Consider the following 25,253-nt stretch of genomic DNA (forward strand, 5'->3'; position numbering starts at 1 on the left):
CACGCTGCATTCTAAATCGCAACATCCCTCAATACCTCCGAGATGATCCGGATGGTGTCCTTTTAACAATACGTCCCGCCATGGCTGCTGTGGGCAAGATACCTGTACTCCATCTCGCAAGTCTTTTGCAGCGTTGTGAAAGCTGCGGTGATCTGAGCCGATCAGGATGGCATGCTCTGAAAAACGTGTTCCTCCGCACCGTATCAACTCCGTGGCCGATGACTCGATTCCCGGGAAGGGAAGAGCACCAATGTCCAGCTGCTGCGCGAAGGAAGCTCGGCCCACTCGGCGTATGCCATGTTTATGAAGGGCGATGCACCACTTCTCAGCAGGACTGCGCAGTGCTTCGTTCGTGCTTTCTCTTCTAATTTAGCAAGTGAATGAAACGCTCGCTTTACTTTCAAAACATAATTATGAATAGCATCTTCAAATACTGAAATAACTGTCTTAAAGATAATCCCAAAACTGTTCAAATATTTGAGCGGCTATTTGTAGTCTTCAACTCAAAATTAAACAAAATCAGTTTTATTTACACGGCTATTATAAACGAATCATCCGGGCCCTTAGCCTTCTCGGCTAGACTTGGGCTCATGCTGGAAATACGAAAATAATTGTAACGAGACAATTTTGTTGTGTACACAAAATTCATGTAGATAAGTTCTGCAGTAGTTATATACAAATAAAAGCGAAATGCATAAGAAATAATACAATAGCTACGAAAAACAAAGGTGGTATGCACGTAAGAAAAAACTGCTTTATAATGATTGCATCAGAAAGTTCTACCTTACGCAGTGCTGCAAACAACTTGTGAGATGAAGTACTGTCACTAAGGGGCTGCTGGTAATGAACTGGTTTATCATGCAGATGGCCCACGATATGTACAACCGGGCACCGGCAATCCACTGCTAAGTCCAACGACAAGTGACGAGGAGACTATATACAAGCGCGACTTACTTGAAGCGCTACTACAGGCAGCTTCGGGGTAATATGACCTGTCTCGCGTCACCACATCTTTCCCTCTCTTTCTTTGAATCCCACGTCCTATATAACTTGAAAACAGATATCCTCATTGCTCCGGCGCGTAACTACCGGCACCACTTCCGTCTTGTTCCGTCTTGTCCCAACGGTCCCTTCCATTATGATAACCGTAAGACGGACTTTTTGCTTGTGTCAGTCCCCTCATTATCCCGACGTTCTCCCTGTCTCCTGGTGGGCCTGGCATGAGCCCTTCCCAACGGAGGATGAACTGGTCCTGGTTCGAGAAGCTGCCGACCTGTAGTTGAAAGACCTTGCGAGCTAACTGGTTCATTTCTATAAAAAGGTAAGGCTGCATGAAGCAGACAGGATAGGAGACGCAGAACGGAAAACGACAGCACGGGCGCAGTCTTTAAATTTCTTTTTTCCTCCTTTCTTCAGCGTGCAAAGTGCTTGTTTAAGCCAGTTACAATACGAGCCAATAATACGGCTACTCAGGGTTTTTGTTTTGTATGCTGGCGCGTGGAAGAAGGCGAAAAACGCTTTTCAGTACAGTATGATATCTGCGAGCAGGTGTCATAGACAGAGGAAGAAGACGAGAAGACATGGAAGCGCGTCGGGCTCTGCTCGCAGTCTTGTGCTTTTCGTCCCTCGCAGTTCCGGCTCTCCAGGAGTGCAAGGAAGAGTACCGCAAGAGGCGTCCCACGCACACGGCCTGCAAGCCTCCAAACAAGAAATGCATCATCAAGAAAAGAAGGATCAGCCCGGAGGAGCGCCTCCTCATACTGAAGACCCACAACGACTACCGGAGCATGGTGGCCCTGGGAAAACTGCATGGCTTCCCTCCAGCCGCTAATATGGCTCGGCTTGTCTGGGACGAAGAGCTCGCTTCCGTAGCGCAAGCGAAAGCCGAGCAATGTACCTCCGCCCATGGAGAAGTCAACCACGACGACTGGCGCGACCGCTTCACGACCAGGTTCAATGGAACAGGGCAGAACCTTGCCGTTCGTGGCAGAAACTTCCCTTTCACAAGCCCAGACTGGCCGAGTCGCATCAAGGAGTGGTTCATAGAGTACGAAGACTACCCGCTGGAGCAACGCCTCGAGTTCCGAGTTCCGGCCCACTCGAAGCCTATGATAGGGCACTTCACCCAACTTGTGTGGGCCAAGACCAGCTACGTCGGCTGTGGCTTTGTGGAGTACAGCATCATCGGAGCCGTCAAACTGACGCACATGCAACTCTACGTGTGCAACTACGCGGTCATGGGAAACGTCTTCAGAAGGCCGCTGTACCAGGAAGGCCCGGCTTGTTCTGCCTGCCCGAACGGAACCGTCTGTGACAGCGCTTTCGGCCTGTGCGGTATTGCTGCCGGTGAGCAAGACTCGGGCACGAACAAAAAGAGGTCGGGCCCTAGAGAACAAGGGTCAAACACCACCAATACGGAAGCGACCACTACAACAATTCAATCGGCCAGCCGTCAAGGCGATTCGAGCAGTTCTGAAAAGCAAGGGGTTCCCAAAGAAAATGGATCAGACACCACCAACAAGGAATCTATGATCAATACAACGGAATCAAGCACCAAAATGACATCGACTGCTGGCAAAAACAGTTCGAGCAGTGCTACACAAAAGTCGACTTCCGAAGAAAAAGGATCCACCACCACGAAGAAGGAGTCTCGCAACAATAAAACGGAATCCAGCTCCACTGTAATGACATCGACTGTCGGCAAAACCGATTCGAGCAGTGCTAAAGATCGCGCTATTTCTGAAGAAAAAGAATCCATAAGCACCAACAAGGAATATAGCGTCAATAAAACGGAATCGAGCACCACCGGAATGACATCGATTGCTGGCAAAAATGATACGAGCAGTGTTAAAGATGGCGCGATTTCTGAAGAAAAAGGATCCAGCACCACCAAGGATAATAGCATTAATAGAATGAAATCGAGCACCACCAGAATAACATCGATAGCTGGAAAAAACGATTCGAGCACCACCACAGAGGAAGTGCGTTCCGAAGAAAAGGGATCGAGCGCGAGCACCGACCAAATGAAATCTACTGCTGACCAAAATGAATCTAGTGCCATGAAAAAAGGATCGGTTGTCGATAAAACTAGTTCAGGCACCAACACAGAGAAATCTGTTTCTCAGAAAGTGACATCAAGCATCACTGAAGAGGAATCGAACGTCAACAAAACAGAATCTAGCACTGGAAAACTCGGACCGACAACCGGAAAAAACGATTCAGGAACCACCATAAAGGAATCTGTGTATGGAAAAAAGGCAGCGGCCACCACGAAAAAGGAACTGAGCACCACTAAAATGGGATTAACCACCAGTAATAACAATTCAGGAACCACCAAAAGAGAACCGCATTTCGGTAAAAGCGAACCAGGTCCCACTACAGTGGAACCATCCACCGAAGCAAAGGAAGAGCAAGATGCCTTTCACCTTAAAGGCAGTAGTTCGTGGACTGCTTCTAGCGTTCCCTGGCAGGTTGCCATCGGAGCTGCTACCGTGGCTGTTGCGGCCATTTTGAACAGATACGTGGTTTTTGTTTAAATTACGTTCTTGACGGCGAGCTTCTCTCCGTTTACTTTTTGATCGGGGCGTCCCCCCCCCCCCCCCCCTTTTCTGTTATGAAAAGAAACGACTTTATTTGATTCCTTTATGTCCACATTGACGTTAATCATCATTTTTTCTTATTGATCTTTCACATCTAGTTTACAATAGGTAGTCACCTGCGTCAGAGATGCGCCGAACTTGTTTCTATATAAATGATTGCTGTCGTGCACTTTTTTGTTGTTTTCTGAGCATGAAGAAACTGTGTTGAATGGGAAATTATGTATAGACTATCTTAGCATTACGGTGATGCTGATATAGTGGTCGAGCGTTTCATAATCATGCCTGCCAAACATTTGTTTGGGCTGGCAGCGGCGTTCCCACAACGCTCTGAGAATCCCCGCCGCAGTCCACCGGCATGTCACCAAGAGCGTTGTTACCATATTATAAAAGCGCTGAAAATGGGTGTGAACGAAGCACCAGACATGAGCGCTGTGTGGTTCTTTCGCCCTCGTTTTCCGCGCTGTGATACCACAGTCCGTAACCAACCTGGCCAGCTTTCTGTCTTCCTAAGCGTTGCTACGTTTCGCCAACACGCTCTGCTTGCCGTCCGCTGATTGATATATATAGGAATGGCAGAAACTAAATAGCCTACTGAACGCATGAATTAAGTGCGTCAGCATTTAACTGGGTTGTCCGGTGATCAGTACATTTGTCGCTATTTAGCGCTTAAAGATGAGGTATACTCTAACTGATGCCGTCTTTTGTCCCATTTCTATCTTTTGAACTTTATTTTGTAGCGATAGCTACATTACGGTAGCATTTCGAACTTTCGGCATGGCGGCGCCACCACGCAGTCACGGGGTTGGCCACGTGATGCAGAGCAGCTGCCGGCGGCGTGGCGCCGTGGCTGACCACGTGGTTCGTCACGTGGTTGGTCACGTGACCAAGTTCCGCTTAGCCAGCTGTAGCTATCGTGTCACTCCAAGTTTAACCAGAGCTAAACCACCGCCAATTTTTCTTTCCCGTCCACGACAGAATTTTTGTGCTGACCTTAATCCTGCAATAATTTGTATATTTCTTTGAGTTCAATACTCGAGCTTTCCCTCCAACTTCCCTGTATTTACTCCATTACCAGGTTTGCGGTGAAACTTTCCTCCCTGTCTACGGGACAAAACTTCCATTCGGCCATACCCCCATCCCTTTGACATCACCGCTCCCGCAATTATAATTTTACTTGTCTTCCTATATATAAGCACGAATGTTAAGGATTTTAGATTTTATTCGCGGTCGTTTCACCCTTGTACTGCCTATATTGTTGTAAATAAAAGTGGTTGCTTTCGGAATGAACATAAACGCGGCGATCGCGGAGTGGAGTAGGGTGCATAGGCCAGCTTAGCGAAAAGTAAGAAAGTTTCTATTTTTTCTTCTTTTCGTACTGATCAGCCCAGAACGCGTATTGGTTGCTACGAGTCCGTGACCTGCCATGAGGTCATGCACCGTGCACAGGATGAAATGAGTGTCAAAGATGTAGTACAAAAAATATGGCCGTTTTCGCTCTGTGGTCAAGGAAGTATCAGCGAAAGCCAACATCAGTGCCTTGCGAAGGCCTCTCGTGTACGTAAGGATTCTATTTGATATCGAGCGTTTTCTCATGTATTTACAAGTAAGTGCTAACTCTGGTTCGTACATGTATAATCCTTGTATAACCAGCCGCATGAGAGACATTGAATACAAAATTAAGTTACACTTCGCTACCGGCACAGTGAGCTGTATACAGGGTGATAACGGCCACACGGTGACAGGCATGCATTCTATTCCACATTCTCGGGCACGAACAAGCTAGCGCCATTGTAATGGCTTGTTCGTACCAACAGCTAGTTTCAGCGAATCAAATCTTGCCAAATCAAGTACTCCGAAATCCACAAAGCATGTGAGGCATAACTTGCCCCATCATGTGACGCCTATGTATGCTCGCCATTGTCGCCAATTTCAGGCAAGTTACATTCACTGTGAATTAAAGTCATTTCCCGCTGTTCTTCAATTAGCACTGGCCTGTTTCCAGCCGTGGAAACCACATATCTCAAAGCGCATGGGCGTAGAGGTAGATTGCGTTGTGATTGCGTACCTGCCAAGTGTACCGAGGTGACTTCCGGGTCCGTCATAAATATCAACCGGTCGAAAAAAATAGTCTGTGTGTAAACCTGCAGCGCAGGGTTACAAACAATGTGAATTCCAGTCGCTCTCAAGTAGGCAAAGCATGTATTGTAGGCCTTGAGGGCAGTCGACTGCTGTGGCCACGGACCGAGGATCTTTTGCTCTGTTAATGGACGAGGATCGAGGCGGTCCAGGACACAACACAGTGTATGTCTTGCACTCGCAAATGCAGGGCACTCACAGAAAAGATGAGCGATGGTCTCCTCACAACCACAGCTTTCACAGGAAAGACTGTCGGCCATCCCCATCTGGAAAGCATAGTGGTTGGTAAAAGCAACACCGATCCATAAACGGCACAACAATGTTGCTTCGCGGCGTGCTAAGTTATGTGGAGAAGGGTAGCGGATCGGGCGCTCGTCCCTGTCTGTTCCCTCTGCGTCCTCGGTGTTTTAGCGCTTCTGAAAATGTCAAGTTATGTGGAAGACAAAGGCGCAGTCCAGGGTCCAGTGCTTTGAGGCGGAGGTTGCAAAACTCTCCCGTGTTCTACGCTGAAAGTGTGAGCTCCAGCGCCAAAGGGCGAAGCCCACACGCAGCGTCAGGTCTTGATATTGGGATCCTCACTGGAAGTCCGTCGTTGTGAGCCGAACGCGCAGCCGCATCAGCCTGGTGATTGCCGCTAATACCACAGTGTCCTGGCAGCCATTGAAAAATGACGTCATGACCTTTGGATACGGTGCCGTGGTACAGTAGACGGATCTCAGCAACAAGTTGTTCCTGCGACCCGCGGCGTAGCGCAGCTTCCCGGGCTTGAAGTGCTGCTTTAGAGTCGGTGAAAACCGTCCAGTCATGTGGAGGTTCCTGACTGATGAACTCTACCGCAGCCCGTAAGGCTGCGATTTCTGCACCAGTTGAAGATGTTGGATAGGTCGTCTTCACTTTCATGAAGATGGATCTGGCCGGTATCACCACCGACCCCGCAGAACTGGTCGAGTGAACTGATCCATCTGTGTAAACATGTATGCGGTGACTGTGGTAAAAATGCAGGTGATTCAATGTCAGTTGTTTGAGAGCGGGCAGTGATATACCAGCTTTCTTCGTAATGCCAGGAATATAGAGGTGAACCCGAGGTTCATGAAGACACCATAAGGGTGAGCATGGTCTTGACGCAGGGGTGAACTCCGATGGAAGATATGCTCGATAGGCTTCAATGACTTTGGCGAATGCAGTACGCGGCCTAATTATTGACAGTGTTGTGAGGTGATGACAGGGAACCCGTGTGAGGTGCCGAATATGTGTTCTCATGGTGTCAACAGCAATGTAGGTAGTAACAGGATGTTCCAGGGCAACAAGAACAGTTTCCGCTGTTGATGCACATTTAGGCAGTCCAAGGCAGATACGGAGAGCTTGCGCTTGCACACTTTGAAGAGTCCTGATATTTGTCTTTCTAATGGAACTGAATATCGGAAGACTGTACTGCATGTAGCCCAGAAATAGGGAACGGTACATTTGTAGCATCGAGCGCACTGATGCGCCCCAGGACTTTTCCCCGAGGAAGGAGAGGACGTGGACAATCGCAATTAGTCTCTTTCTCATGTCGTAGATATGTGGACTCCACGAGAGGTTCCTGTCGATGACAACACCAAGGAATCTGTGGCTTCTCTCATAGGGAATGGCTTCGCCATTTATGCGAATGGTGTAACGCGACATTATTTTCGTGTGAACGCCACAAGTGAACATTTTTCGGTCGAAATGTTCAGGCCCTGCAAGTGAAGATAAGATGTCCATATCAATGCCGCCTTTTGAAGTCTTGCACGAACTTGAGGACGGGTCACACCTGATGCCCAAATAAACATATCATCTGCATATACAGAGATCTGAGCAGATTGTGGCCCTACGTGGACCAGGCCGATGAGAGCAAGGTTGAAGAAAACTGGGCTCAGCACTCCACCCGAAGGGACTCCGCGCGAATTTCGGTGTAAGGACGTTGGTCCGTCCGCAGTCAAGACAAAAACGACCTCTCTGATGAATAGCTGCGTATCCAGCTGAACGTGCGGCCTCCGATCTCAGCAGCTTCCATTGCGTCCAAAATGGCCTGATGCGTTGCGTTGTCGTAAGCGCCCTTGATATCCAAAAACAATGCCATGGTCAATCTTTTCAAACTTTTGCTGTGTTGCACCGACGTTACAAGGTCAACCACGTGGTCGATAGAAGAGCGGCCCCGTCGTAACCCAGACATGAAGGTTGGATAAATCTGATACCGCTCCAAGTACCATTCTACGCGTGAGTAGCATTCTTTTCATGACTTTGCCGACGCAGCTGGAGAGTGCAGTTGGACGGTATGATGAAAGGTCGACTGGTGATTTCCCCGGTTTAAGAAGGGGAACCAGACGACTGGTCTTCCAATCATGAAGAACTATGCCGGCAGTCCATGACTAATTGTTATAAGTGTCCAAAAGAGCCCGTCGAGCTTCTTGGCCAAGGTTGGCAAAAGTGCGGAGTACGTCACACCATCGGACCCTGGTGATGATGACCTTCTATAACAAGCCAATGCAGCATCAAGTTCTTCCATTGAAAATAGTACATCCATCCGAGAATCACGTAAGGGTGGAACATTGTTGCAGTGCAGCGTTGCGCCTGGATTCGGAGGGCCTGTTATTGTTGCGCAGAAATCTTCGGCTACCTCAACCACACTGCGCCTTTGGTGGAGCGCTACGAATTTGAACGGGTAGCGCTGTTGAGGGGACTTGCGAAGACCCCGAATTACACTCCAAACGCGTGACAAAGGCTTCCGTGGATCAAGTGTTTGGCAAAATGTCCTCCAGCGTTGTGTTTGCAGTGCCTGAATTCTGCGCTGAATCTTCTTCTGTATGCGCCTAGCATCTTTTGGGTCTAGGCGCGACTTTGTGCGTCGGTATCTGCGCTCTGCCCTGCGCCGTTGTGATCGCAGTCGCTGCAATTTGAAGTCAAAATCGGTGTAGTTAACGACAGGGTTAAAGGCAAGGGTGGTTAAAGGGGCAGGTGGCGTGTTCCATGGCCTCCTTAATTTTTTTGTTCAAGACCGGTAGAGAAGCCCTATGTGCAAGCAGCCTCCATAAGTAATTTAAAAACTGTCCAGTCAATGCGCTGCCTACACGTGGCTGGGAAAAATGTGGAATGGCCGGTAATAATCAGATAGGTTATGATATGGTCGCTGCCATGGGTTTCTACATCCTAAAACCACCGGACGCTGTTGGTAAGGCACTGTGAAACGAAAGTCAAGTCCAAGCAGCTGCTATAAGTCATCCCCCGGATATAGGTCGGGCTTCCGTCATTAAAACACTGGAGGTCATGGTGAGAGGCGAAGGACACAAGCTGTCTTCCCCTAACGTCCATCCTAACGCCTCCCCACATGGTGTGATGAGAATTGAAGTCACCCATAATGACCCACGGAGCAGGTGTAGCTGCCATTAAACCACTCAACCTTCTGGCGTCGAAACGACTTGATGGCGCCAAGTACACCGCCAGTAGCGTAAACCTCAGGTCTCGGCTCTTCACTGTCAGGCAAACGTACTTATTGTCTTCGTTCGGAGCTAGGAACTGAATGTTGCACATATGTAAGTTCATGTCGAATGTAGACGATGACTTGGCTGTATCTGTTGCGCGTGGGTGGTGCAAATGCCTCACAACCGGATCTTCGCAAAATTGCCGGGGTCTCCGGTTCACTAATCACAAGAATGGGGAAGTGATTCTAGTATACGTACTGCCGTAAATCAGAAATCCGGGAGTGGAGTCCACGAGCATTCCATTGGAAAATGAAAGCTTGCTTGAATTTCTTTTGAAAAGACAGGTCCGAAGGAGCCATGATGCCTTTTACTGTAGAGCCGCAAGAACTGGATGTAGCTGCTGGCGTGCGTAGGCTGGAAAGCAGAGCACGCATGGCATTCATTTGTGACGTTAGCATTGCAATCACTTGCATATCTGGGCCATGGCCTTGATCGGGCCTGTTGGCTGGATCAGTCGTAGGCGCTGCACACTGCCCTGAGTGCGCCAACATCCCTGACACAGTAGGCGTAGAAGCCTTTGGCAGTGGTGGCCAAGTTGCATCTGAGGCAGCAGGTCCAGCTTCACCAAGTGCCGGGCTCCCTTGATTTGGTACGGTTTATGGTGGAAGCAGAGAAGCTGCAGTTGCGTTTGGGGCATCCTTCTCAAATGTGACTGCTTTCTTTGACGACCTTCGGCGGCGCGAACGACGTCGTCGCACCTTTGCGGTGGCTTCTTTGTGCCTAGAATGTTCTCGCACCATTTGCTTCAGTACCGCCCTCTCGGTCTTTAGACGGGGGCAGTATTTCGAGGAAGAGTCATGAGGGCCGTGGCAGTTGGCGCACTTCAAGGTAGTCGCGCGGCAAACGTCACCGCTGTGTGACTCGGAGCATCGCGGGCATACGATGGAGTTGATGCAGACGCCGCTCACGTGGCCGATCCTCATGCACTTCCTGCATTGAAGGAGCTTAGGCACAAAAGGTCGAACTGGATGACGAAAATGTCCAACCTTCACGTACGATGGTATGCAGTCACCCTTGAAGGTCACCCTTGAAGAAACATAGACTCATAGTATAACAATGCGGGTTTGGATCTGCTTAAAACCCTGGCCAATCCCCCACCGTGGGTATGTGCCATCGCTCAGACACAACAACAACAGCAACGCGGGATGCCAGGACGAACAAGGAACCAGTTTTTCGTTCGTCCTTGTTCTGCGAGCTGTTATACGCTCGATCGTAATCAACTTGCCCAGCATTCTGTCCTTCTAAACATATATAGACCACAACACAGGCGCTGAAGTTCCTGTGCTGTGGTCTATGTTTCTTAGCTGTTGTCCGTAGCTGACCTTGTAACGTCGGTGCACCACAGCAAAAGTTTGAAAAGATTGACTGTGGCATTGTTTTTGGATATCAAGGGCGCGTACGACAACGTAACGCATCAGGCCATTTTGGACGCAATGGAAGCTGCTGAGATCGGAGGCCGCACGTTCAGCTGCATATGCCGCTATTTATCAGAGAGGTCGTTTTTTGTCCTGACTGCGGACGGACCAACGTCCTTACACCGAAATTCGCGCGGAGTCACTCAGGGTGGAGTGCTGAGACCAGTTCTCTTCAACCTTGCTCTCATCGGCCTGGTCGACGTATTGCCACAATCTGCTCAGATTTCGGTATATGCAGACGACATCTGTATTTGGGCATCAGGGGTGACCCGTCCTCAAGTTCGTGCAAGACTTCAAAAGGCGGCATCGATATTGACATCTTATCTTCGCTTGCAGGGCCTGAACATTTCGACCGAAAAGTGTTCACTTGTGGCGTTCACACGCAAAATAATGTCACGCTACACCATTCGCATCAATGGTGAAGCCATTCCCTATGAGAGAAGCCACAGATTCCTTGGTGTTGTCATCGACAGGAACCTCTTCTGGAGTCCACATGTCTACGACATGAGAAAGAGACTAATTGCGATTGTCCACGTCCTCTCCTTCCTCGGGGGAAAGTCCTGGGGCGCATCAGTGCGCTCTATGCTGCAACGGTACTGTTCCCTATTTCTGGGCTACATGCGGTACAGTCTTCCGATATTCAGTTCCATTAGAAAGACAAATATCAAGACTCTTCAAAGTGTGCAAGCGCAAGCTCTCCGTATCTGCCTTGGACTGCCTAAATGTGCATCAACAGCAGAAACTGTTCTTGTTGCCCTGGAACATCCTGTTACTACCTACATTGCTGTTGACACCATGAGAACACATATTCGGCACCTCACACGGGTTCCCTGTCATCACCTCACAACACTGTCAATAATTAGGCCGCGTACTGCATTCGCCAAAGTCATTGAAGCCTATCGAGCATATCTTCCATCGGAGTTCACCCCTGCGTCAAGACCGTGCTCACCCTTATGGAGGCTTCATGAATCTCAAGTTCACCTCTATATTCCTGGAATTACGAAGAAAGCTGGTGTATCACTACCCGCTTTCAAACAACTGACATTGAATCACCTGCATTCTTACCACAGTCACCGCATACATGTTTACACAGATGGATCAGTTCACTCTACCAGTTCTGCGGGGTCGGTGGTGATACCGGCCCGATCCATCTTCATGAAAGTGAAGACGACATATCCAACATCTTCAACTGGTGCGGAACTCGCAGCCTTACGGGCTGCGGTAGAGTTCATCAGTCAGGAACCTCCACATGACTGGACGGTTTTCACCGACTATAAAGCAGCCCTTCAAGCCCTGCAAGCTGCGCTATGCCGCGGGTCGCAGGAACAACTTGTTGCTGAGATCCGTCTACTGTACCACGGCACCGTTTTCAAAGGTCATGACATCATTTTTCAATGGCTGCCAGGACACTGTGGTATTAACGGTAATTACCAGGCCGATGCGGCTGCGCGTTCGGCTCACAACGACGGACTTCCAGTGAGGATCCCAATGTCAAGACCTGACGCAGCGTGTGGCCTTCACCCTTTGGCGCTGGAGCTCACACATTTAGCGTGGAACACGGGAGAGTTTTGCAACCTCCGCCTCAATTCACTGGACCCTGGACTGCGCCTTCGTCTTCCACGTAACTTAGCACGTCGCGACGCAACATTGTTATGCCTTTTATGGATCGGCGTTGCTTTTACCAACCACTATGCTTTCCGGATGGGGATGGCCGACAGCCCTGCCTGTGAAAGCTGTGGTTGTGAGGAGACCATCGCTCATCTTCTTTGTGAGTGCCCTGCATTTGCGAGTGCAAGACATACACTGTGTTGTGCCCTTAGCTATTGTCTTCGTTTCATGTGTGCTGCCACGTTCAATGATGAATAGCCAACTAGGCCACGTAGTGATATTAATTGGTGCAGTACTTGTCCACCGCATTCTACATGAATTCGCCTGCGTTCTGTACGACTTTAAGATCAGTCTTGATACAGACGCATTCATACCTTGCGTGCATTTTACTGTTCTACAAATGCCCAGTACCTGTCTCATGATATTCAAGACATATTTCGCGGTACAACGGTTCCCAATTCGAAACGGGCCATGTCAAAGCTGCCACTGCTTATGACATGGGGATGAAAGTTAAATAAAAGAGGTATGTGCATCACTTTCTTACGCGACGCGTGGACATTTGTGAATTTGTCGCTCAGAGCAGAGGCGCAGCAGGAAATCCGCCCCGCCGTGTACTGTAGCCAGTGGCGGCCACAGAAAGACACAAACGACGAACAGTGGCAGGATGAGGCGTGCCGCCGCTGGGACGTGATCCCATCGTCTTGATATACGCGAGGAAGAGGCGAAGACATTGAAAGACGCCAGTGCTGTAGTATTTGCTTTAAGAACACCCATCCTGCATTCTCTGGAATGACGGAGCTTACACTCAAGCGGCTAGCGGCTTGGTTGCTGTAATGTAAATGTTTCGGCTAGTTGACGGTTCAGAGTTTAGTAAGCAATGTGTAGGGGTGCAGGTGGTGTAGTAATAGACACACACTTGCTTCTGTTTTATGTGAACCTCTTACTAGTGTGTGCAACATGGGCCTGAAGCACGGGGACTGCGGGGCGCACACGGCCCGCAAACCTCTGTTTTGCGGCCAGCTGGGTCTAAGGATTTCAGATAACGTTGCTGCTTCTCGCTTTTTTGCGTCTATAAGAATAGTGTAGCGTAACCGCTTCTGCATGCGCGAAAAGGTGTAAGGCTCGATCGGGAGTCAACTGCTCCAGTTCCTTTCCACACCACCTTCGTCCAAGGCTGGACACCCGCAGCAATGAATATTGCGTCAACTCCATCGCACACCGCTGCGCGCCACAATAGCAAGTAACAAATCCCGGCGTGCAGCGACTCACGAAAAGGGCTTAGACATTTTGCATATGCAACAATTCTCGGCAAAAGCATTTTTGAGCGGGAAACTTTTTGTGAGCGCAATTTAGTGAACTCATGCACGAAGTACATGATCGGAATAATTACTCATTGGCATCCACCCAAGCGCAGCTGCAAAGGTTTATGTAGCTACCGCTAGAAGGCTACAGCTACAGCTGCAGCTAAAAGGCAGCTACAAGTCTACAAAGGTTTACGTATGCACTAAACTCGGTGCCGGTTATTACACATGATCAGCTTTTGAATGGTTTACGTTCTTTGTCTTTTCTTACATCACAGCTTTCACCGATGTGAAAAATAGCCTGGTAGAAGGTAAGGAAAAGTGAAGCAAAACCCGCCATGAGCAAAAACACGACATTTTGATGCATAGCGACACCTGTATTATTAAAGGTGTAACCATAATAAATGGATGCTTATTTGACATGACGCGCCTCAGATTTTCTGGAACTGAACTTAAGGCTGACGAGACCGGCCTCTTCTAAATTTACAAGAAAAGCCATGAAATCAATCACGTGCAGCCGCAGCAAGCATAAAAGCGGGAAACCGAAGCAAAATATTCGAAGGAATTGAAACCAAAACCTGCATACCCTCACGAAGCTGAACTTCGGTTGGGTGTAGCGCGGCCGAACGCATGCATGGGTGCGTCATCTGGTGATCAGATACGCTTCTGTTATTTAACGGAAAGTTTTTTTAAAACGTCGGCGATTCGTAACTACGGAGAATACTTGGTATTACTGTCTTTTCGGCAGTCGCGGCAATGGATGGCAATACTGGAAGAGGAGGTCGTGGCCTCCAGCGATCTTTCTTGTTGTCTTGAACGAACTTGAGGCACCTTCCAGCCTGCTCCATAGCAGACTTTTCCACGTGAGAGCGGTACTTTGCACACAACCCCTGCATTGCACGGCACGTATTTGTAGATGTGCTTCTAAGATCAGAATGCTCCATTGGGCCTGGGCCCGTCCAGCTTTTTTCTGACCGTGGCACGGATTCCAATGACCTTATGTTCAGAACTAAAAACTACTTGCATGTCAAATCTGGCCGCAAATTTCTTGATACGATGGGAGACACCGTGTCGATACAAAATAGAAAAAATTTTTCTTCGTAACACGCGTCTTCCCTGGGCTCCTCGGCAATCCGGATTCTTCACCTCCACCAAAACCCTTTGCGCCGGAAGTGCGAGGCTTGATGCCACCCAGCCTCCTTATGCTTTGAAGCCTGTGCCACGAAGCTTGCCTCTACCAGGTGTGGGAAAGTTTTTTATTGCCGATCCAAGACATGATATAGCTAGAGAATCTTTAACAAGCGTCGAGGGACCTGAATCTTGGCTTAAGCGTGGTTCTTATCTTTGCGCATATTTCGGTAAAGGAGGCGGGCTCCAAGCGGGCTCCAGAGTTGGGGCTCGCTGACGTGGCCCACAATAAGAAAAATCAGCTTTGTCGTGCAAGAGCTGAAGTGTATCTCAGTGCCAGATCGCGCATCTCATGTGTTGCTAAGCCTTCGGTCGCGTAACACCCGATCGACCTGAATTATGTTGGTAGAGCTCTTGTAGCCTCATGAGAGTATGAAGGTGTTTTGGCTCCAATTCCTTGAAATATTTTGTTTCATTTTCTGGTTTTCATGATTTACATTCAGTTGATGGTCAGCGCTGCGTGTGTCTCTTTCTTGCTCGGCAGTGTTCAAAAAATGGTTAACCTTCATCAACTTGCGCCGTTATCGGTTCTGCTCGAGGCGAAAGATTAACAACCGTGACACTGAAACTGAATGTTTGCGAAAAAGGTAGGAAATTAAAAATGATCACGTAGCCAGATTACACGCATAGCCTGCCAATAAAACAAGCAGCATTTTGTGGCTGGTCATGCAGCCAAACAGTGCGGCCTCTGCCGTTGTCTAGATACAGTGTTTATTCTGCTGACAGACACAGAAAGATTGTGTTAGGGACCATAGAGTCAATTTCTCGGGCATTCACTGCAAGACTGCATAATATCTAAATTTTGAAAGGGCGTCTCATTTTGCTCCGTGCAGGGCCGCATTTTGGCCCAGAGGTCGAGGCAAAATGCGAACTATTTAAAAATCATAAAATTTTGATGTGTTCAGACTCCACTGGGCGTTTCACATATACTTAGCGGGATACCTGAAAGATACCGAAGATTTATACTATATATGTTTGTTGATACTTATGAATAATAAGTGAAGGTGATGTTTTAGTACGTGCAGGCCTGAAACCGAAATTCTGTCGCCGCATCTTTGCCTTCAAATGTGAAAGCCATTCATGACATGATCAAGAGGGACCACCGAATATCAGACAGATGTATAATAATAATAATAATAATAATAATAATAATAATAATAATAATAATAATAATAATAATAATAATAATAATAATAATAATAATAATAATAATAATAATAATAATAATAATAATAATAATAATAATAATAATAATATTAATAATAATAATAATAATCTTTATTGCCACTTTGTATAGAGTACAAATGAGGGTCAGGCCCGCCAAGCCAACAAGAGGCTTGCCGGACTGGGCCCGGCAGTAAATGCAAAGCGAGAAAATGGCAGGAGATCAATAGAAAACACCAATCGCTACGCAGAACACTAAAGTTAACTTATTACAAAATTCACGAATAGAGCTCCAAGACAAGGAGTATGCAAAAAGGTAATAGAACAAAACAGAATCACGTGCATCTTCGTGATAAACAAAGAGCGACCGCGGTCAACACAGAGCTTTCAAGTACGTGCACCTTCATGTTCCGCAAAGAGGTCACCTATAAAAGTTCATCAGGCAGTTCATTAAAGATTTCAGGCACATAAGCACAGCGTTTTGATCTACCATACCGCTTTGAACTCCGCCGTACAAAATAACGAGTCGACTTCCGCATCTTTCTACTCGGAACATTCAGCACTAAAAAGTGGGAATTCCAAAAAATGGCGACGAACGACTGTTTGCACAAATAAAGAGCGAAATGATGAAAGACTGAGGCATTCAAAACGTTAGAGCCGTATGGCAGAGGGGAATTATATGCAATAGTGCTTAACATGTTTTTCAAGAGCGTATTCACACGGTTATGCCAACGGGAAAGACACGAAGCATAAACAGTGATGCCATACCTAAGGACACTATACGCGAACGTATGAGTAATAATTTTTCTCACGGCCAAAGGCGCCAAAGATTTCACATTATAAAGTAACCATGAAACATTACGAAGCTTCCAACATACGCAAGAGAAGTGTTCATGCTATGATAAGCAGCCGTCGAAGACCACGAAGACCAGATATTTGTACGAGTTTACATATTCCACCGGTTGACAGTGACCTGAAACATGCTGATGCAAAAATACCAGCTTATCTATAAGTGATGTTTTCAAAAGATTTCTGAAACGCGTGATCTTTGTTTTCTTCGTGTTCACTGAAATTCCGTTGTCAGCAAACTATTTCATCACATTATTCATGTTCTCCTGCAACAAATTCACCGCGGTCTCAAAATTAATGTGCTTTGCTAACAAAACTGTGTCATCTGCGCATTGGAAAATTGAGCACTTGGATGCTATCGAACTCAAGTCACTTGTATATAAATTAAAGAGCAATGGAGATAAATTTGACTCCTGGAGTGCGCCTACTACTATTAATAACAATAACTTCTTTTTTCCATCAGTGATTGAGGAGACTACGGGTAAAAGGCAAGGTACTTGACTAGAGCCCGCAGCCTCGTTTACAAGTGCAAAGACTTAAAAGGGTGCAGGAGAGACCTCGCAAGTGCACTGACATCCTGGGAGAGTGTGTAAAATAGTGTGGCAGTTTCAGTGTCGTATCTCATTTGTTGCTGGGTAAGGCTCGATACTTATCAGTGCCCCGTATTACAGGCGCCACTCGTGACTGCGTGCCGCACCGGCCCACAGCGGCACGCGAGGTCTTGACGTTTCAAATGTGAGAAATTCTTTTTACTTTGCTGCCCCTCTGGACGTCGACGGTGCTTGTGATGGGATTCCGACTGCTGCTACTTCCTTCTGTTGATCGTTGCTCGCGGTGGTAGAAGGCGGGGCCTCTGACGTCGTTGGCGTCATTGCCGGCCGCTTTCAAGGACGTCATCAACGCTAGCGACGCAGAGCCGCTGGTATTTGTGTGGCCTCTAAAATGTCCCTGGTTTCCCCACCTTGTACTGTCGTTCGCAGGTGTCAGCCGAGTACGTCCTATACGAGACAAATTTCAAAAGATTATTTATATATGGCTTAAACTCTTGACCACCCCATCTCGAAAATCGTCTATTCGTCAAAAGGTTATGCGTGGTCACTGAATGTACTTTTGGGTTTACGCATTTGCTGTGGTGTTAAAAGCGAAAGCGTCGAAAAGCAAGCGAGAAGTTTCTGAAGCAAAACAATTGTTTAGCCGATAATTACTAAAGCAGCTCGAAAGTCAGGCATGCTAATACCTTCCAGCAGAGACACCAGTGCTGTCGGAAACAAGAACCTCTCTAGGATATACGTCAACAAAACAACGGCATGCTGTAGATGTGCGACGTATGGGGTATTGTTTTTTTTTGCAGGTGCAGTTATCAGCTCTGCGGCTGACGGCCGCAACACTTCCGCGCATCGATTAACATTTCTTGGGCTCACATTCGTATATACGTGCGTGTTGCACATACGAAAGGCAGAAGTGCGTGGCTCGCTCCCGACAGAACCGCACTGTCGCCACCGACGGAAGCAAGCGGGGGCCGGATTTCCTGCCCCTGGCAGATGGGCGTCGACACGTGCGTTTGGTTTCCTTGCCGTGAGACTAGACAGCGGGGGAAAGGGCTACGACAGGGGATGCCGACAGAACTGTACACACAGGCGCACAAATGCTGAAACAATATGGCAACAGCTATCGGACGGACAAAAACAAAAGCGCAAGACTGGATGGCATGCAGACAAAATCACGACCCGCGGAAAGAGGTAGCGAGGCGACGGCGAGCGCGTTTGCGTCCGGAGAATACGCGTGCTAAGAAAGGGGATGTGTTCGAGCCATCCTCCTTTTCTTTTTCCTTACCCTTCGCACCTCCAAAGTAAGGGCAGTGCTTAACTGCGTTATATACAAGTGTGCTGCTTCTGAAGTCGGCGTGCCCGCTTACGCTCTACGACGCGTCTACGAGTGTCGCGCGCCGGAATCAAACCTAGGAGGACGTGGACTTTAGCTCACAGCGCCTTTGTTAGGATAGACGCGCTCTCTGCAGACATGAAGTCCTCCTCCGCACCATGTCCTGCTCTCGCTGTCCTCACACTGGTCCTGTGCGTGATGTCCTTGTCTGAGGCGGCCTGCCCCAGCAACAGGGGAGTGTACAGCAACTGCGCATACACCACCTGCACTCTGGAAAGCTGCGCGGCCCGTGGTCTCGAGTGCTGCCCCAAGCCCTGCGGCGGGTCTTGGTGCGTCAAAGGTACGGGTATTGACTGCCTCTTAGAAGATGTGGGTCGTACGAAAGGGCGACGCGCGCGAGCGACACCCAGGGTTTAGCTAAGATCAACTTTGGTCTCACCGCATCTTGGCTGAAGTTGTAATTGAGTAGTGAATATACGAAATGTTGATCCGAGAAACTATAATGTAAAAAAAACCATTGTACAATTTCTTTTCCCGCACTTTTAAATTTCTTGGCTGTGTCTTTTCTTACAGCTTGATTTTCTGAAATGAGCATTTTTGAAATGAGCTTTCCGCCTTCTAGCGCACCTCTTCGCGAGTCTCCGGCAGTGTTTGCTCGCCCTTACATCGATGGTTTCTGCTTTACTTTCTTCAGTGATAGCTCAACAGATTGGGTTAATTACTTCGAAAAGAATATCTCCATAATTGCGGTCAACAAATCAGATCCCTAAAGTCAGGACAAGAAAGCGAACTATATATATGCGCATCGCGCACTCCAGCAGTGTCACTGCCGGCTCGTGTGGCACGTGCAGAAAAAACAAGTACGGCGAGTAGCGACCTATCGTTGTTTGTTTAGAATATAACCGCTTTTCTGTCGCTCTGGGCCAAACCGCGAACTTTGATATGTCTGGCCATATTCGATTTTTTGGAGCTATTTTTGCGCAACCAGTGTTTGTTACCACTTTGCCTGAAAACATTGCAACGTAATGCGATTGGCAGTTGAAGACAGACCCACTCCAGATATTTCTTATTCTGTCATCCTGGATTTTTTTTTTCAGTGGCCTTGTCTGGCTCTTACCTCTCTTTATGATTGAATATTGAATTACAAATTACTTGCTTACCTTTTTGACGACTAGCGATGCGCATGGTTTTAACACTTTTGACATCGAAAGCCTAACAGCTTTTAATGTGTGTAGGAATGCTCGCCCTGCTAGCAGCTTTCATGTTCTAGAGAGAGAGCAAAAGAAAGCAGAAAGGCACATGTACATGCTTGTGCGACAAATAGGGATTGTGCTCTCCACTCCTCCTGTATTCTTTCTCTAGATCCCATTATCCCCCCCCCCCTCCCACCCTCTACCTGTGCTCCAGCAATAGCACCAATCAAGTCGCACTTTACTGCCACACAGGAGTTGCCAGCGCGCCACGCCGTCCTCAGAGGAATTGTCCGCTAATCTTGCCTCAGCGGGGTGGCTGCGGCGGCAGTGTGGGCAACATCACCTGCCAGCAACTGCGGTGTGAAGACAGGGGATCCGTGTGCTGCAGAGCACCGTGCAACAGCCACTTCTGCCTGGATGACATAGGTGGGTGTTACACGGAACACATAAACACCCAACACAGGGACGACCAGGCATCTCAGATTATGGCTATACACAACACGTGGTACTTATTTTGGGGTATTTAGAGCTCAAAAACTATGCCCAAGCCTAAGTCTATAAGTAGTGTAAATCTTCCAAGTTGCATTATTTTTTGACAAAACGCCTTGTGCACTAGGATACAAGAATAACTTGTAGCTCTGTACTTTCGGTTTCTGCCATTGCAGCAATCAACTGCAGTGATTTGTTGACATCATTTGCCAGAACTTCCCTGGGCCCCGTGCGTCAATTCCTATAACGCTGGTTAGCCCGATGTTGAAACTATCAAGTCACCGCTGACGAAAAAAAAAATGGAAAAAGAGAAGTGGAATGTTGCAGGGATAAGCGCAAGGGCTCATAGGCAGCACATTTTCTGGAGTAGCGTGTGCGACTAGGATACAATAAACCGGATTTGAGAACAGCTGTTTCACAAGTGCTTTATGACAGAGAGAAAAAAATCGGGTCAAATCACATTTTGGAGGAACCGGTCACAGCAAAAGTGTGTCCCAAGGAAAAGCTGGCACAGGACAGGGTTAATTGGAGAGATATGGGAGAGGTCTTTGCCATGCACTGGGAGTAGTCTGGCTGATGATGATAATGGTGATGTTGATGTTATGTACTTTTACTTAGCTTAGATTATTGCGGCAACAAAACCCTCATTACATAAAGAATGTGTCGTCGGTCATAAAATTCACCAATTGGTTGAAGGGAAGTAAACTCACCAGAACTGATGTATCCATGAAATGGAGGGAAATCACGTCAGCAGAGCGAGTCTGGTTGGACGGAAGTGCCGTTACCAGACAAGAAGTGACGTCACACCCGCTAGATGTATCAACCGCTTCTAGTGGTATCGGATTGCTAACACATGAGGTAACCAGCTGCCCCTGCGCATTTTCTCTTTCTCTTCCTTGGTCTTGTCTTGTGCGCAGTAGTTTCCTCATTCATTATTTTGCATTGCAGTAGGACTTTTGCGATTTCAGCAAAAGGCAGAATGAATTTTCCTTAAAAGCAAGGAAAATCAAATCAGATTATTTAGCATACTTCTGTGTATAACAAAAGAAATAGTAGGATAAGAACAAAAGAAATTCTAGGATAAGAGCAAAAAAAGCCGCTACGAGCAGCTTGACTAGGTTCTAGCTCATGATAGTGCCAAATTCGGGAAGAAGAGCGGCGTTTTCTTCACCGCTGGCTACTTTGGCAGTTACGGCCACTAGTCCTCGTAGAAGTAACAACTTGATATGTCTAAGTCTGTTGTGGACCTCCCTCAACCTGCACGTGCCCCCGAGGTCTCATGTGAAAGAGGCCACTAGATATCTAAACGAAAAGGGTAGCAACCAAAACAAAATTAGAGCTGAAATTTTCCAGAAAACTTGACTCGTGGGGGTGGATGTGTCAGGGGTGAGAACAGTTCTTGAGGTGTCTGTCATATATTTTCTTATTGAGGAGTCGACACAATTGTTGTTTTCTACTGCGTAAACTTTAAAAGAAGGTGCGTTCGAGCGGTGGAGCGAAATAATGACTTCTTCCACTGTCATCCAGATGCGGGAGGACTCCCGCGATTCCGGCGCGCCACCTTTCGGTGTCCGACGTTCGCTTCCCCGCCCGACGGCTGTGAGGGCCACCGCAACAACCTCACCTGCCTGCAGCTCAACTGCAAGTCCAAGGCGTCCACGTGCTGCCACGGTCCCTGCGGGAACCCTTTCTGCCTGAAGCTGTGACGACTATGTACAGTACGAGCACGACCTGTCCACCAAGCGTTGAATGAATGAATGCATGAATGAACAAATAAATTTGTTGCGATGTTTTTAAAATGCTAGCAAATACTCATATCAGCATAATCTTATCTGTAATCTTATCTGCACGTACTCTTATCTAACGTACTAAAGGCAGCAAATCGAAGGGGTGGTCGTTACAGCAGTTAAGTACATGTACAGTCACAAAGTTCTAACTTTGAAAACAGCATTTCATACAATTCCAGACATGAAGCGTTTCGTTTAGTCGGAAGTTAGTTGAGTTGGGCTAGCTGGGCAATCTGAATTAGCACAGTTATATTAGTTGGAAATGATGGTACTCTTTCTCTGTCTTTCTGAGACTTCGTATTTTTTGTGCGCTTTTTGAGTCATATTTTCCCTCAGTTTCCTTAACATACACGAAAGCAATATATACATATAGTCTGTTGTTAACGAGTACTATCTGCATAAAAAACACATCCTAACGTATGCTTGCTTAGGAATGATAATACGCTATTAAGGACAGCAGCACGACCTTTTAAAAAAAACGATATGGTGCAAAAAATCCGTGCACCAACTAGTACATTCGCCCCACTTCTCATATTTAAGGAAATCACAACGAATACAAACAAAAAAGAAGGAAAATAAAAAATATGACAGAAAAGCCAGTAGTTGTGAATGTTTAGAAGCAAGTTCACTGACACTATCGTGATCCGGCTGGCAGTCTTAGCAAAATGCCCTTCATGAACCACCAAGCAGCAAAATGATGGTGATGACTCTGTAGTCGCGGTAGGAAACAGTTCGACGACCGTACAGCCGAGATAGTTTCGCGTGCGCAAGACACAGATTTCAGAAAGGCCACGTTACACTCATAGCAATTCCCAAACGTAGTACATAAAGAAACCACGATTAATATCGGTGTTGGATAAGTCGCAGGAACCATGTCGTGCGCTCGCGATCGCTGCAGCCAAATGAACGAATGTGACTAGCTGTAAAGCTTAAAGTTCAGTTCAGCATTCGGAAAACAAGGCGTGTGGAGTGGGCTTTGTAAACGTAATGTACACTTGCAGGCGATTTCAATGATTCCGGTGAAAGAGCACTGTATCCGACCGTAATCACTTTCACTGCGCTCACCTTTGTCGCTGTCCTGTGAAACATAGTTTAAGAGCAGGGAATTCACAAAGGCGACTTGCCTCTCGCTGCCGTTCGGGAAGGTACTTGCGAGAATTAAGGACACTCACTTGCAACAACCACAAACGGCTCCAAATAAACACTTTATGACTCCGCCACTGCATACGTCTTGCCAAGGTCTGAAGGCCACCCCGTCAACTTATTACACGCGATAAGAAAGCTCAACTTGATGGAAATTGTCGCTTCTCGTTGTTGCATCTGAGGAAGTTCACAGCAGCTCGGAACGTCCGTAATAACAATATGCGGCCAATATTTTTTATGTTTCGCGGTATGCCCACCACCATCTATAGGCCTCGCTTCTCACTCCGCTTCACGAACGGCCATCTTTGCACAGGTAAAAACGAGGTGTAGGGGTCTGGCATGTCGCGTAGATTGCAGCTAGTAGCTTCAAAGCGGTCGTCGATCGCATCTCTACATGCGGGCAAAAGTGGAAATTCACCAACTTGATGCGCTCTCCGTCTGCCAGGTGTTCGGCCCATGCCAGGAGTAGTAAGGACGCATCCTCATGCGCCTCTAAAACGATCGTAGGGTGACCTTTAGGGTGCCATGAATAAGCGTTCCTTTACATCGCTCGGAGCAACGTTATAAACACCGCATCGAGGTACCCTAAAGGACCGAATGAAGCACCAGTGTCAATCCGTAAAGGAAAAAAAACGAGACAGGACCATCGCCACTGCTCTTTTATTTTTTTTCGTCTGTGTATCAGAAGAGCAATTAGCTTTTATAAATTTTAGCCATTAGCGTACTGCTTCATTACCTTAAATACATTTGCAATTCGAGGTTGGCTTCATCGGAGATCACCAGCTGGATTTTCACGCTCACGCTCTTGTGCCCTGACGGTTGAGTCAGGCAATAGGGGTGGGCAAGGCTCCGAATTCCGACATACAGACAAGGCGGGGACTGCGATATTGCCTGTACTGACAGTGGCGACTGAGGCGGTGACCGTCATAAAAACGGTGCTCCAAGCCGACCCGGCTCTACGCCCGGTTCCAGCGGAGTCCGCTTGACCTGCCGGGGAATCTCCGTCACAGCCAGAAGTGATGAGTGGCAGTGGCCTCATCGCCATCGCTACCGGAAGCGCTGCGAGAGGGCATCGGTCACACTTTCTGCTGCGAGCGGCTCGGCAACACTTCTCAGTGACCAACTGACTGGCCACCAACCAGATAGCCACATTCTCCAGCTAAAGACCTGAGCACAACATACCATATAAAACCAGCCGGGTAGGCTGTCGTGTGCTTTGTGGAACTGCTGTAAATAGGTAAAAAAAAATTCGGGAGACGCTGAGCACCCGGCATACCAGGGAGTGCACGGCGTTAATTTAATTTCCTGCTTCTCTTTTTTCGGCGTTTAGTGTTATTTGGTGAGGTTTAAAAGAACGTCTTGTTGAGCTAGTAGATAATACTCAATCTTTAGTTAGGCACAGAAGGACGGGCCTGAGCGACACTCACAACAGCTTTATTCGGAGGAAAAACTCACACATATATAGTCATCGGACACGCAAGAAACGACATCATGGTTCCGGTTTGATATGACAGCGAATGGGTGAAATAGTTGTTCTAGGCCTTATGCAAGGATATGAACGTGTCGCTGACGCACATGCTTCCTTTCCTTTTGGTAAAAAATGCTGCAATTATTTTCTAGCTTCGGTGCTTTTACTTGACAGAATCCGCTCTCCGGCAAAAATGACTTACAAGAGCACAAGAGCGTGATGGGCAGGACCTTATATTCTTGGGCAAGTTGGAGCCCACTTTATCTTTCCCAACCTTTCTTTCGTTTTTTATCGGAAAGAAAGGAAGCTCGTGCGCCAGCGACACGTCCATATCTTTGTATAAGGCCGAGAACAACTACTTCACCCGTTCGTTATCATATCAAACCCGAAGCGACGGCTATATATTTATGCGTTTTGCCTCCGGATAAAAGCAGTTAATTGTGAGTGGCGCTCACTATCGTCTACCTTCCTTGTGTCTGTGTGTGTTTCGCGCCTTTAACCAATGTTTCTGAGGTTTTTCGCGTGATTTGCC

At 47.6% G+C, this 25,253-nt stretch overlaps 2 protein-coding genes across 3 annotated transcripts in view; both read left to right on the top strand.

Moving 5' to 3' along the window:
* Window positions 1-22,114, top strand: part of LOC144093864 (uncharacterized) — a 60,629-nt gene extending 38,515 nt beyond the window's left edge. The window contains exons 1-3 of one of the 2 annotated variants that reach the window (XM_077627598.1): window positions 18,377-18,981; window positions 20,087-20,260; window positions 21,851-22,114. In XM_077627598.1, coding sequence (XP_077483724.1) covers window positions 18,780-18,981; window positions 20,087-20,260; window positions 21,851-22,029 — 555 coding nt within the window. In that variant the 5' untranslated portion in view covers window positions 18,377-18,779 and the 3' untranslated portion in view covers window positions 22,030-22,114. Of the gene's footprint in view, window positions 1-18,376; window positions 18,982-20,086; window positions 20,261-21,850 lie in introns of those variants that run through there. The other variant, XM_077627597.1, reaches the window with a different exon arrangement.
* LOC144094394 (CRISP/Allergen/PR-1-like) lies at window positions 81-18,165 on the top strand. Its single transcript, XM_077628359.1, has 4 exons — window positions 81-93; window positions 1,633-2,346; window positions 17,741-17,751; window positions 18,112-18,165. Exons 1-4 carry the CDS (start codon window positions 81-83, stop codon window positions 18,163-18,165), a joined length of 792 nt encoding a protein of 263 aa, XP_077484485.1.
* Window positions 22,115-25,253: the final 3,139 nt, after the last annotated feature.

Source organism: Amblyomma americanum, chromosome 6 (assembly GCF_052857255.1).
Source record: "Amblyomma americanum isolate KBUSLIRL-KWMA chromosome 6, ASM5285725v1, whole genome shotgun sequence".
In the NCBI taxonomy this organism is placed as follows: Eukaryota; Metazoa; Arthropoda; class Arachnida; order Ixodida; family Ixodidae; genus Amblyomma; species Amblyomma americanum.